Raw genomic sequence first — 13,438 nt, 5'->3', positions numbered from 1 at the left:
GCAATTAGCAATAAATTATGGCTTGGGCTTACACCGGAAGCATTGAAGACAATAACGTACGAGCAAAAAAAAACCCCTGCGTAACTAAAGCCTGAATGGGCCCCGCCACCCCCCACTCTAAAAATTGATAAGATCAAAAAGATTAACAACTTTTCTTTTTCACCTCTATACTCCCCTGTCCAACTACACCCCTCAAAATGGCCTCTGAAACCGATAATACCGTTCCTACTCTCCGCAAGGTGCTGGTCTCCGAATCTGAGCCACTTGCTCGCCGCTTCCGCGCTCTTTTCTCCCTTAAACATCTGGCCTGTCTACAGCCCACCACAGACCAGACCCTCCCCGCCATCGAAGCGATCGCCGCGGGTTTCGCGTCACCTTCAGCTCTGCTTAAGCATGAGCTTGCCTACTGCCTCGGCCAAACTAAAAACTTCGAATCCGTCGCATACCTGCAGCATGTGGTGAAGGATACCGAGGAGGATGCGATGTGTCGCCATGAGGCCGCCGAGGCGCTGGGTGCTCTTGGATACGCGGATAGCTTGGACATCCTCAAGAGACTGAGGGATGATACAAATGAACTGGATATCATTCGCGAGACTTGCGACATCGCTGTGGACCGAATCCAGTGGGAGAACTCAGAAGAGCGCAAGGCCGAGAAATTGAAGCCTAGGTACGATCTGCGCAGGAGATTATATACCACAAAGAGAAATGCTGACATTGAGATCTTCTGATTTACAGTGATTTCACTTCTATCGACCCTGCTCCACCTATGCCCCTAGAGGCCAGCGCCGAACCCTGCATCCCAGACCTGGAAAAGACACTGCTTGACACAAAGCTCCCTCTGTTCCAAAGATACCGTGCGATGTTCGGTCTGCGCGACCTTGCCTCGCCCCCAGATCTTCCAGCAGCAGTCGACGCCGTCAATGCGTTGGCCAAGGGCCTCAAGGACCCCTCTGCTCTCTTCCGCCACGAGGTTGCCTTTGTGTTCGGACAACTCTGCCACCCTGCCTCAATCCCTAGTCTCACAGCCTCGCTGAGTGACCTGTCGGAAGTAGGAATGGTGCGACACGAAGCGGCTGAGGCCCTCGGCAGCCTGGGCGAGGAGGATGGTGTAGAGGAGACCTTGAAGAAATTCTTGAATGACCCCGACCAGGTGGTCAGGGACAGTGTCATTGTTGCTCTTGACATGGCAGAGTTCGAGAAGAATGGCGAAACCCAATATGCGCTGATCCCGGATAGCGCTGCACCCGTTGCTGCATGATGGATGTCTTGCAAAAAAAAAAAAAAAAAATTGTCTCGTGACGGTCGTGATTTTAATACTCTTGTCCCGCTAGTTATACAGCCTTTCTCCAAAAATAGACTTTTCCCCACATCTTTTGTACAATCTGTGTTTCCAAGATTAATTGTTGGAGGTTTCCCTGTCGAAGTAATCAGTAATTGTCGGGCATGCATAATTATGTGCTTTCGAGGTGGGTGGGCATACTTGAATCCGCAGACACATCTGTAGAACACGGTACTTCCTTCATCGGCACTGCGCAGTTGCACTGTAGTGTAGAACATCTCCTTCCTCCCACATTCGTTACATGTACGATCAATGATAGCCTCAGTCTTCCGGTCCTCTGCTGACAGGGTCTGGACTGCCGATCGTTTGGCTCTCAGTGCTGAGGGGAATGCGGAGGGCTTGGACTCGGACACGGTTGTTTGGGGGATTGTATCTGCAAATCGAAGGTTAGAAATGAATTCTCTAGTAGCCTGGTAAGAGATTAGAAAGGTTTGTATTCACCCACCTTTATTCCGAGTGCCGCAGACATCACAGTGCAGAATCGCATCCGCATTGCCAGTAGATTCTCGTAGGAGATTACCGCAATCCGTGCAGAAAATTAAGGAACCGATGACAGACATGTTGATGGAGTGTAAAATGAACTTGACGGTCTGAAAGCTGCAGAAGACCAACGGTGTAAGCAGAGTGACAACGAATCGGACCTTATGCAGCGAATAATCTATGCAACTTTTTTTTGACGCACGAGCCTCTAGATAAGCGGTCACAGGCGGCAGTAGGGGTGCCGTCACCCATACGGAATTCATGAACGCATTTGATCGTAGTTCAGTTCATTTTCTTTCAGATTCTGGTCTTTTCATTACTTAAATGATCTAGGGATGTCATAAGGCGCCTGCCTTCTTTGCCATGTCTCTACCAAGAGCATGTCAACTTTATGACTCGCGCCTACTTCTTTTGACTTAACCTTGACCATGGACCATAATGGACAACCCGCCGTGCAGGTGGTCATCAACGGCCATGATCAGATGCCACCATATGGCTCCAATATGCAGTTTCAGAATCAAAGGCCGCTATCTGTGGATGAAGCGCTGCAGTACTCATCCATGTCCAGCGCGCCTGTCTTTGGTCTCGGTTCGTCTGTTTTCTTTATCTCTTCAATTCTACTCAATTTACTGATGGCTTGTATGCACAGACTGTATCCTACGCCCCGATGTTGGTCGACCTTCAAATACCACTTCTATAAACCATGTCCTCCAAGAAGGCCGCAAAACACTGGGTGAACTTGACACGGAAATGCAATCTGGACAGGATGATTCTAGTCGCTTAGAAACGTCTCGAGAATATATTCAACAGTTGCTGGATGGAGACCAGCTGACAGAATTGTAAGGAAAACCGAAGTCTCTCAAGCGCAGTTAACTCATTTGGATTTCATAGCAAATTCAAGCTTCCTCGGGTTCCTTCGCGAAGTCAACAGCTACGCCCAAATGATCCTGATAGTGCTACTTCCGGTCGCAATAGCCTTGGTTCCTTCGCACGGATGATGCTTAACTCTACAGACATTGCATTCAGATGTAAGCCCTAAGATGTCACAGAAGTCTGTACCTGGTTAATTGACTGACCGATCACAGATCCCGAAGCACCCCCAAAGACAAAACCCGAAAATAAAGACCCCATCCCGAAGACGGCTGCTTCATTGAATCAGCGCGCATACGCTGCGAACAAATCGAACTCGGCGTCTTTTTCAGCCTCTTTTGAGCAGAATCGTCCTCCTTCATCGAGCCAACTATCCGTCGTTATTCCAATCAAAACCGTACCTCAACATAGCGATTACGCAAATGCGCAGAAGCTTCAATTGAAATCCCATGACCAAGACACTATGGCGGCGGTGCGACTCAGGGACCAAAAAGAGGAAGCAGATGCAGCTTTGCAAAAGCTTCAAGATCTTCTTCACGAGGTTTTTGAAGCAGAAGACCAAATTGAACCCGATACTTCGACTCCCCCAACTTCTGATACACCAAATCCCATTTTCGTAAACCCAACATCTCTAGAGGTGCATGGGTTGATACTATCATCTGATGCTCATACTCGCCTCCAGAAAGCGCTCCGGAAAGTTGCAGGGTTTGATCGACTCCAGGACATACCGTCTGATTATCTCAACCGCATTCAAAAACTGTGCGAAAAGCCAATCATTGCTGCACAGTCTCTCGACATAGGTTTAGGCGATTCACCCAGTGAGCTTGAGTCCCAGGAGTGGCTGAGTAAGATCGAGGATGAGTTGAATGCACTATTTGCAATCGGAACGCTGCTGCAGACGATGTCTGGGCGTCAGACTGAGCGAGATCTTTGTCCAGAAGATCTCATCGAGGCCATTCCCACCGTTCTCAATCAACTATTTGATCATTGCATTATTCCCGCGGTGGAATCGCGTCCTGGTGGTAAAGACGGCCAGCATTTTCACTTCTTCTCGGCCCAGAAGCGGATCATTGGCACTCTTGTTCACCAGAGCAAGAAAGTTCTCACTCTTTTTGCAGAATTTTTGTCTCGCATCGATGTCTCCGAAGGGACGATCACGGCCGCGGAATTCTTTGCTGCAAAGCTAATATTTGTGGAAAATGCACACAATGACAAAGACTCCGCTTTAGGATATCAGAAGTATGAGCCTGCGAGACGTGGTGCAATGGATGTGCTTGCAAAGGTGTTTTCCAAATACCCTGAGCAGCGACCCTTCATTCTGGATGAGATTCTGGTCTCATTGGAGAAACTTCCCACCACACGGCAGAATGCTCGACAGTTCAAAGTTGCAGATGGAAAAAATATCCAGCTACTCACCGCACTAGTCCTGCAGCTTGTTCAGACAACTGCGTTGGAGACACCTTCGCGATCAAAGACCAAACGTCGAATCAAAGAACAAGACAATGACGATGACGACGACCTTATGGGCGATGGCGAGAACCATGCCAACGGTGAGTCTGATGACGACGAGTCAGACGAATCGTTGGAACGCCTAGCGAACAAGGCCAACCGACTCTACGATAATGCTATGCGCTCCGCACAATACATCGTGAACTTCATTGTTCAGCGTGCTATGAACTCGACGAAAACTGGTGACCAGCCATACCGCAATATTCTGGACCTTTTTACCCAGGATTTAATCAATGTACTGGGCTCGGCTGATTGGCCTGCTGCAGAGCTGCTTCTCCGGATCTTGACCTTGCGCATGATTCAAATCACCGAACAAGATAAAAGCGCGGCTACTGCGAAGAGCATGGCACTTGAGCTTCTTGGCTGGATGGGTTCTGCTATCTCAGATCTGATAGCAACCGCTCAGCACATGCTCCCAGCTCTGGAAGATTCCGACAGTGAATTGACTGATTATCTCAAGCAACAATTTGAAGAATTTTCTTCTGGTGCACTGCATCACCAAGACATCATCACACCGACAGGTCCGTATAGGATTGCACTCGAGCACCTTTTGCAAGACAAGAATTCCGACAATTGGCAATTGACCAGCGCACGGGGCTACTACTTGGCTCAATGGGCCAAAACAGCCTGTGCCCTATATTACAACCCCGAAGACCAGGAAGAAATCACACATGACGAGGTGACTGATGATTTGGTTACTCTTTTAACAAGATCCTTCTCAGACCCGCGTTGGTTAGAGACCCACAAAGAATTCGACAAAATTCCCAACGTGCATGGCAAATTTGCCTATATCCTCACAGTCTTGAATTCCAACTTCGGCAAAGCATTCGACACCATTCTCAAAGTTCTTTTGGCCTCTTTCCTTGGTGACTCGGCCAAGGTTCGCAGCCGCAGCTTGAAAAGTGTCATCTACATGCTCGAAAAAGACCCGAACCTTCTTGATAGAGATCCTTCCGTTTTGCGCGTAATACACCGGTGTACGACAGACGCCTCGCCCATGGTTCGAGACTCTGCATTACAGCTGATCGGACAATGCATTGGGCTGAAGCCTAAGCTCGAAGAAGAAGGATGCCGAAGCATTTTGGCCTGTGCAGCCGATCAAACAGCCGGTGTCCGGAAACGTTGCATTGGGCTTTTGAAGGAACTTTACCACAAAACGTCTCGAAAGGAATTGAAGCTGGCTATTCTTGACAGTTTCCTCCAACGCACAGGCGATCTTGAGGAGAGTGTGGCATCCTTGGCTCGCCAAACCTTCGAAGAAATATGGCTCGTTCCATTCCATGAATCCATTGACTCCTCGTCCGAGGGGCCAAAATTGAAAATGGCTCTCGGAGAGCAGGTAGGCCTCATCGTTGGCCTGACCGAGCGTAGTGAAGCTGCTTTGGAGTCCCTTAGCGTCTGTTTGAAAGCTGTCCTTTCGGACAAATCCAAGTCCGCGGCATTGAACTTCAAAGTTTGCAAGGCGATGGTCTCTACTATGTTCCAGAGACTGGTGGAGGATTCAGATGGATCCAGCAAGGAATTCCAGCAAGCTCTTTTACAGACGATCACCGTCTTTGCCAAGTCGAATGCGAAGTTGTTTACCCCGGATCAGCTGGAAGCTCTACATCCTTACATCGGACACCTTTCTACGGCAGATGACCTTTTCATATTCCGATCGGTTGTGGTTATCTATCGTTGCGTCCTGCCATTCTTATCCTCGTCCCACAACACTCTTCTGAAGGAAGTTCAGAATGACCTTTTCAAGAGTGTTGCCAAGCTCGCCCGTTCAGAGTTGAACGAAGTCATGGCTTGTTTGTGGACCATCAACGGTGTCCTGCAAAATACGAACAGACTGGTGAAATTGACAGTTTCTGTACTAAAGCCATTGCAACAGTATAAGAGTGTTGATCTCTCCTCAACTGCACATGCTGCAATCCTGGCCCGTGCCAAGAGTTATATTCGTATTGCAGGTTGTGTTGGGCGGCATTGCGATCTTGAAAAGTATGCATCTCATTTCAAGGGTGAATTCCCCACCTGGGGCGGTGGCTCGGTTGCAGGGCTGATGGTTGACTCCATTATTCCCTTCACTGCATCAAACTCGCCCTTTGAGTTGAGAGTCATGGCCCTCGAAAGCCTGGGATCTATATGCCAGTCTTGGCCTGGCCAATTCGGCAGAGAACGCACACGGCAGACTTTCGCTCAGGCTTTCAAAGAAGATGCCCCAAGCCTACAAAACATCGTTCTCCGATCATTTGCAGACTTCTTTGCCATCCATGAAGGCAAGTCCGAAAAGGCCGTCATGCCAACTGCAGAAGCCGCCGCCCAGGAAGACACCACCAGATTGGGTGGTTCTTTGAGAGCTAGCGACAATGATGGTGCTGCTGCTTTGATCGCCCAACACTTCCTCTCAAACATGCTTCAGGTGGCACAATCGCGCCAGGATACTTATTCACTGACTGCCATTGAACTCATTGCGAGTATTAATAGGCAGGGCTTGGTGCATCCAAAGGAATGTGCGGGTGTTCTCGTCTCCCTAGAGACTTCTACCGTTCCTGCAATTGCGAAAATCGCGTTCGACACGCACAAAATGCTCCACCAACAATACGAATCCATGTTTGAGCGCGAATACATGCGGGCTGTGCAAGAGGCGTTCTATTACCAGCGTGATATTGTTGGCGACTCCAATGGCGCTACTGCTCGGCCTTACGTCTCGAAGCTCGCACCGTTGTTCGAGATTGTCAAAATCAGCAACAGCCGTTACCAGAAGAAGTTCCTCGCAAACCTTTGCTCCAAGATCAACTTCGAACCGAAGAAATTGGATATAACTGGCAACCCCCCAGAACATCTTCTCCTAGCACGCTTCATCTCCCAAAACCTGGCCTTCTTTGACTACGGTCAATTGGCTGAAGTGGTGCCAACCATTGCGTGTATGGAGCGTATCGTTTCTTCGACTGGCACTATCATTGCGCACGCGATTGAGACGGACATACCCTCCACCCCGATTGGTCCGCCCCAGTTAGATGCTTCAAACGACATGATGCTAGGGTTTGCGCCTGAGATGCCTCAATCAACAATTATACCGCGGCAAGCCAACCCTGCGACATTGAGATTGTTGGCAACTGCTGCTGCATCATTGTCAATGCTTTGGGAAGCTCGAACCCACCTTCGTCGTCTCTACGGAGTCAATGCCCACAACAAGAACAAAGAAGGGAAACCTGTAACGAAAGAGCTCAATAAAACTGCCACGAAGGTACATGGTGTGACCGGTGACAAGTTCTGGGAAGCCATTGCCAGAAATATGACAGCTCTAGACAGCGAGGAAGCGATGCATCAAAAATGTCGAGAATTTGCCACTCTACTCTCCATCGACGAAGAGTTCAGGGTGGATGGAGACGAGGACGCGGAAGGGGACAGCCTAGACGCTACCGGAGATGTCGATGAAACGGTGGCTCGGCCCATGAAGCGCAAGAGCTCCGTCTCTAGCTCAAACCTCAGCAAGCGCCCTAAGAGCCGGAAGAGTTCAACTGGAAGGAAGAAGTCCAGCGCTGAGCCGGACGAGGATCTGGATTGGGACTGATTTCACGTATCCACGTCATCCATCATCATACAGGAGATTTTTTTTTTTATTTGCATGTCAAGCGAGGTCGGCGTTTATTTATTTTCCTCTGCACATGAAGCATTCCACGGGGAATGACCTTTTTATTTTTATTTCCGAGACCGAAATGGGTGGTTATGTTTACACTCTTTTTCATACATACTCTGAGCTTTTGAGGCTTTCCTCAAGCTCGGCCCGATATCCACTCCCATTAATTATGGGTATATAATAGAATTCCACGGATTCATTTCCATTGGTACACAAAAAGAGAGACTTATCTAGATATAGTTGTCGGTGAATCTACAAATGGAGCACGGAGCTGTCGTATGAGTTCAAAGTTTTGATGCCGGGTTCCCGAGTAGCTCCTGTCACGTGACTATCCTTAAGATGACGTCGCCGGTGATAGTTGGCGTCGTATCCTGTCCTGGGTTCCTGACTTTTGTGAGATAGACTCTTTTTGGCTTAGATTGCTTCAAGGTCGCTCGTTATTTGAGTGCACGGGAACGGATCATGAGCTGCTTCGTCTCTTGTTTCCATCCCTGAACATCCTCTACACAAGCTCCCCTCCCTGTTATGACAATGCTAAACGCGATGTTGCGCCGGACCCGTGCGGACGGCGCCGCACTGAAGTCTATGGGGTCATTACCAGGCCGAATTAATGTCTCGAAGGCATTATTTACATCCCGCCAACCTCTGTCCCGTTCCATACACACTGCTCGTCGCCGACCAGCCCCCCAATGGCGAGCCTTGGCGCCGGTCTCCATGCCGATCCGATTCAAATCAGAACTCGCAGCTAAGGTCGCACCTTTGAAACAATCCCGTGCTATCATTGCTATACGCAAGGTCTTTACATTCTGCGGGTTCTTCATCGTCACCACCAGCGCTGTGGTCGTCGCTTTCTTTATCTACGATGCTAGTACATACCACGAAGGTGGCAGCGGAATGGATATCCCAGTCTCGGAATTAGCTCTTAATCCTCGACTCGGAGGCCCGAAGAACTTGCCTATCGCCGATGTGCTCGTTGGCGACTATGACTCGGAGGCTATGCTTCAACAGAAGGATAAGCCTCGTCTGGTTATCCTGGGAACGGGTTGGGGTAGCATCGCCCTCCTCAAGAACTTGAACCCTGCCGATTACCATGTTACTGTGGTTTCCCCTACTAACTATTTCCTGTTTACTCCCATGCTACCTTCTGCTACGGTTGGAACTTTGGGTCTTCGGTCGCTGGTTGAGCCTGTCCGGCGCATTATTGACCGGGTTAATGGTCACTTCCTCAAGGCTTCCGCGGTCGATGTCGATTTCTCTGCGAAGCTGGTGGAGGTATCCCAGGTTGGTCAAGATGGTCAGACAAAGAACTTCTATCTGCCATACGACAAGCTTGTTGTCGGAGTCGGTATGTTGTGCCAAAGAATAAGCAGGTTCAAGTTCAAAAGTATTGACGTTTCTGTGTACTAGGTTGTGTAACAAACCCACACGGTGTGAAGGGCCTTGAAAACTGTAACTTTTTGAAGACCATTGATGATGCTCGTCAAATCAAGAACAAGGTTCTAGAGAATATGGAGTTAGCGTGTCTCCCCACCACCTCTGATGAAGAGCGCAGACGCCTTCTATCCTTTGTCATATGTGGAGGTGGGCCAACGGGTGTTGAATTTGCTGCCGAGCTGTTCGATCTCTTAAATGAAGATCTGCTTCATTCTTTCCCTCGCATTGTACGAAACGAGATGTCTGTCCACATTATCCAAAGCCGAACTCACATCCTGAACACTTATGACGAAGCACTCTCTAAATATGCCGAGGTATGTTTTCTCCACATCGAAAGTTCCCTTGGTTCTGGTACTAACGCATTGTAGGGTCGATTCACTCGCGATGGCGTTGAGGTGTTGACCAACGCCCGTGTCAAGGAAGTGCGTGGCGATCGGGTTCTTTTCTCCCAGGTGGAAGACGGCAAGACCGTTGTAAAAGAAATTCCAACTGGATTCTGCTTGTGGTCTACTGGAGTCGGTTAGTGCACTAACGCCATCGCCTAATATACCAGCTCTTAACAGCCACTAACATCCCTTTAGCCCGAGCCGAGATCTCGGAAACACTCTCTAACAACCTGGAAGGCCAAAACAACAAGCACGCTCTCGAAACCGACTCCCATCTCCGCGTGATTGGCGCTCCCTTAGGTGACGTCTACGCAATCGGCGACTGCTCAACAGTCCAGAACAATATCGCAGACAACATCATCAGGTTCCTCCGCACCGTTGCCTGGGAGAAAGGCCGCGACCCTGAGAAAGTGCACCTCACTTTCTCCGAATGGACCGAATTTGCTACTCGTGTTAAGAGACGCTTCCCGCAAGCCTCGAACCACCTCCGTCGCCTGGATCTGCTCTTCGAGCAGTACGACAAGGACCACTCCGGCACTCTCGACTACGGCGAGCTGTCCGAGCTCCTGCACCAAATTGACACCAAGCTCACGTCCCTGCCTGCCACTGCCCAACGCGCCAACCAGCAGGGCGTGTACCTGGGCCGTAAACTGACCAAGATTGCCGCCGCGCTTCCCGGTCTCAAGGCCAACGAAATCGACTACGGTGACCTTGACGAGGCTGTCTACAAGGCATTCAAGTATAGACACCTCGGAAGCTTGGCGTACATCAGCAACGCCGCTGTCTTTGACTTTGGTGGTATGAGCTTTAGTGGCGGTGTCATTGCTATGTACCTTTGGCGTAGTATCTACTTCGCTGAGAGTGTTAGCTTCCGCACGCGGTGTATGCTGGCCATGGATTGGGCTAAGAGAGCGTTCTTTGGAAGAGGTATGTCTTTTATTTCCTTATTACTTCTCTATCAATGTTTGTGTTTTGCTAATACTTCATTCTCCAGATCTCATGAGCTTCTAAGGAAGCCAATGTTACTTTTCAGTTGTGTTCTGTCATTAGTTCATCTAACTAGAGACATTTGCTAGAGACCTTTGTGATTGATCTTTATTTTCGATATTCGGCAGGCGTGAGTCCGGAGCCATTTTGTTTGTTTTTAAAACTCGCTTATAGATCTTTCTTTTGTTGCTTCTTTATCAGTTTTCATAGCCACGCTTGATTTATATTTGTGGTTGGATTTTATGGTGTTGAACAACTGTCTTTCTCCCTCCACTGGCTGATACTGCATACATGGTATTGTTCGTGTCCATTATACCAATACCTTTTTCAAATAGTATAATCAAGTGATAACTGTGCCAAATGCCCAATACACCTACCGGGTATTGGTGCGCCCAGCAGATGCAATATCTAGAGGTTAAGTAGTTATCTTTTGTATGACTTACCCATACAAAAGGTACTTATGTACCCGTTAGGTATAGCACACTTTTTCTCGGCCCTCGAACTAGCTAAAGTAATAGAAAGTGTACGAATGTATAACTAGTGCTATTATATCTTAATTAATTTAATGGTAGTACTAATTCTTGGTATCTAATATGGAATAAGAGTAATTATTTAGAAATCACACTATAGTTATATAATGGTTAGATGCCTAGATAATTTCTTTATTTCAGTACACTTAATATTCCTTACCAGAATTTGGTTAAATAATATTAACTTCACACTATATATATCTTCTTACATCTGCCCTAACTAGTTCGAGGGCCGGGAAAAAGTGTTCTATACCTAACGGGCGCCTAAGTACCTTTGTATGGGTAAGTCATACAAAATATACTTAACCTCTAGATATTGCATCTGCCGGGCGCACCAATACCCGGTAGGTGTATTGGGCGCTTCGCACGGTTATTATGCTATAGAACTACCGTGTTTAGGATGAAGGTACGTGACCATGATTCAAAATTAAAAAGCCATTTGTATTGGAAAGGGGCCGAAACGCCCATATTGGAGCTAGCGAAATACCATCGCCTGAACACCTACAAATATGGATCCAAGACGCCGCGCTAGAAGAGCAAAGAAGAAAAAAAAAAAGATAAATCTGCCGTGACAGCACAGGAGAAATCTGACTGACAATCAAGGCCAGCTTGAGAGAAAAGTGGGATCAAGAGATCATTGGATCAATGTCACTGTTGTTCGACATCAAAGTGTCACGAATGTTAGTAGCAAGGTCATTACTGTTACTGTTGTCGTGAGAATCGCCGACCAAGCCAATGTCCAGGGTATCTGGAATGTCTTTTTTGGCCTCTCGTGCCTTTTGCTCGGCGTATGCCCGAGTTTTCACAAGATTGCGCAGCCGGGCCTCTTTACGAGCACCCTGATTCTGCAGAATGGCCTCGTTGACTCGGGTGGCGATTTCTTTACGAAGTGCAGGGTCCAGGAGCGACGCAAGCGAAGGGGCCAGTTTATCACTGGGGAAAATCAGAAGGGCAAGGGTCCGCTCGAGATCGGCCAAGAACTGAGGGTTTGTAGGAGCGCGTGGTGCAAGTTGAGCCGTCGCAAAATCCAAGGCAGGAGTAATATCGCTACCGGGGGTGTCCATGCAGGTACGGATCAACTCAACCAGCTGCAGACGCAGGAGGGCGAAATGCAAGGATGGGTCTTCGTCAAGGACCTATTGAAGTCTTGTTAGCCATGGCACTTGACATGAAATGTGTGATATGCTGGTAAGATTCAATATTTGGCAGTTGCTCATACTGAGGACTGAAGATGTTTGTTTTTCTGCAAATGTCCCGGAAGGGAGTTTAAGAGTGGTGCATGAAACTTGGTATAATCATAGCAAGTGGGGCCAAGGGGTGTGAAGTAGACTAGTGGGGGAAAATTCTTACCTGAGGATTTAGCTCGTTGATCTTTTCAACTGCCGCCTGGATATCACCAGAGTGAATCGCAGTGCGAATTTCAACCCGCTCTTGGATGGCTTCAAGATCCGTTCTGAGTTGAATGTTGGCCTCCACTGCGAATTTCTTCGCAGCAGCGGGATAGCCGTTGGTGATGAGGTAATCCATGACCAAATAGTTGATATCACTGCATTATAATTGTCAGTAACCATTGATTCAACGGATGAGTGAAAATTTTGCAGTGGTGACGTGAATCAGAAGGATAAGTCAAATTTGTTTCTCCTCACATGTTTTCAGAGAGATTCCCAACTTAATTTCAAGAACATCATGTCACGGCAGTGGGCAGGTGGGGGTGGATGAGAGAGATAACTCACGTTTTGGACGGCTTAACATCCTCGAGCTTCCGCTCGAAGTGATGCCAAGTAGGCGTCGCAGTCGAGGGAGTGCGAGACATCTGCATAGTGTTAAAATGCCAGCAACCACGGGTGTCAAGCCGAGAAGCATACAAGATTAGCAGACATTATGAGCTGGATAGCCAGTCTTGAATCTGATCTGAAGCTATCCGTAAAGCTGGAAGTCAACCCAAGAGACGACGGCCATGGGGAAAGGCAAATCGCTTTGTGGGAGAAGACCGGGTTGGATGAGGAAGAGAAAAGGAATTGAAAAGCTCGCGGCGGAAGAAGTAGCTTAAGCGAAAGTAATACGCTAGCCCCAAACGGGTGCTTATATAATACCCGCTTATGAAGCACGTGAGCAGCCACAACAATCTTGGAACCTTCCAGGAAATGAACCTCTACTAACCCGCTTTGGGACTAGAGCTTAGGTAATTATTGTGGGCCCCCGCCTGGGCAGCTTTCAAGGTTATCACAATCGATATCAGAGGGGTGGAGAGGGGAAACTACCTACAGCGTTGTATGTC

General features: G+C 48.4%; 5 protein-coding genes across 5 annotated transcripts; 3 read left to right on the top strand and 2 right to left on the bottom strand.

Moving 5' to 3' along the window:
• Positions 1-197: 197 nt before the first annotated feature.
• N7455_011811 (deoxyhypusine monooxygenase) lies at positions 198-1,258 on the top strand (the record flags this gene model as incomplete). Its single annotated transcript, XM_040953743.2, has 2 exons — positions 198-667; positions 736-1,258. The coding sequence occupies 2 exons, from the start codon at positions 198-200 to the stop codon at positions 1,256-1,258; spliced, it is 993 nt and encodes a 330-aa protein (XP_040815730.2).
• A 138-nt stretch (positions 1,259-1,396) lies between these two features.
• On the bottom strand, positions 1,397-1,899 carry N7455_011810 (DNA-directed RNA polymerase I core subunit RPA12; the record flags this gene model as incomplete). The annotated part of the gene is made up of 3 exons (XM_040953724.2): positions 1,397-1,415; positions 1,481-1,712; positions 1,785-1,899. The coding sequence occupies 3 exons, from the start codon at positions 1,897-1,899 to the stop codon at positions 1,397-1,399; spliced, it is 366 nt and encodes a 121-aa protein (XP_040815726.1).
• Positions 1,900-2,247: 348 nt separating this feature from the next.
• On the top strand, positions 2,248-7,757 carry N7455_011809 (putative sister chromatid cohesion protein Mis4; the record flags this gene model as incomplete). Its single annotated transcript, XM_040953987.2, has 4 exons — positions 2,248-2,407; positions 2,469-2,658; positions 2,711-2,847; positions 2,905-7,757. The coding sequence occupies 4 exons, from the start codon at positions 2,248-2,250 to the stop codon at positions 7,755-7,757; spliced, it is 5,340 nt and encodes a 1,779-aa protein (XP_040815598.2).
• Positions 7,758-8,205: 448 nt separating this feature from the next.
• On the top strand, positions 8,206-10,701 carry N7455_011808 (putative NADH-ubiquinone oxidoreductase 64 kDa subunit). Its single transcript, XM_040953739.2, has 5 exons — positions 8,206-9,168; positions 9,231-9,571; positions 9,626-9,776; positions 9,839-10,570; positions 10,638-10,701. Exons 1-5 carry the CDS (start codon positions 8,349-8,351, stop codon positions 10,652-10,654), a joined length of 2,061 nt encoding a protein of 686 aa, XP_040815645.2. The 5' UTR covers positions 8,206-8,348; the 3' UTR covers positions 10,655-10,701.
• A 1,085-nt stretch (positions 10,702-11,786) lies between these two features.
• Positions 11,787-13,040, bottom strand: N7455_011807 (glucose-induced degradation complex GID8; the record flags this gene model as incomplete). Its single annotated transcript, XM_040953939.2, has 4 exons — positions 11,787-12,296; positions 12,511-12,706; positions 12,894-12,973; positions 13,026-13,040. The coding sequence occupies 4 exons, from the start codon at positions 13,038-13,040 to the stop codon at positions 11,787-11,789; spliced, it is 801 nt and encodes a 266-aa protein (XP_040815626.2).
• Positions 13,041-13,438: the final 398 nt, after the last annotated feature.

The sequence above is a fragment of the Penicillium solitum genome (assembly GCF_028829755.1).
Source record: "Penicillium solitum strain IBT 25940 chromosome Unknown utg000009l_segment0_segment0, whole genome shotgun sequence".
Lineage (NCBI taxonomy): Eukaryota > Fungi > Ascomycota > Eurotiomycetes > Eurotiales > Aspergillaceae > Penicillium > Penicillium solitum.
The sequence above is the reverse complement of the archived record's forward strand: the minus strand, read 5'-3'. Positions and strand labels throughout refer to the sequence as shown.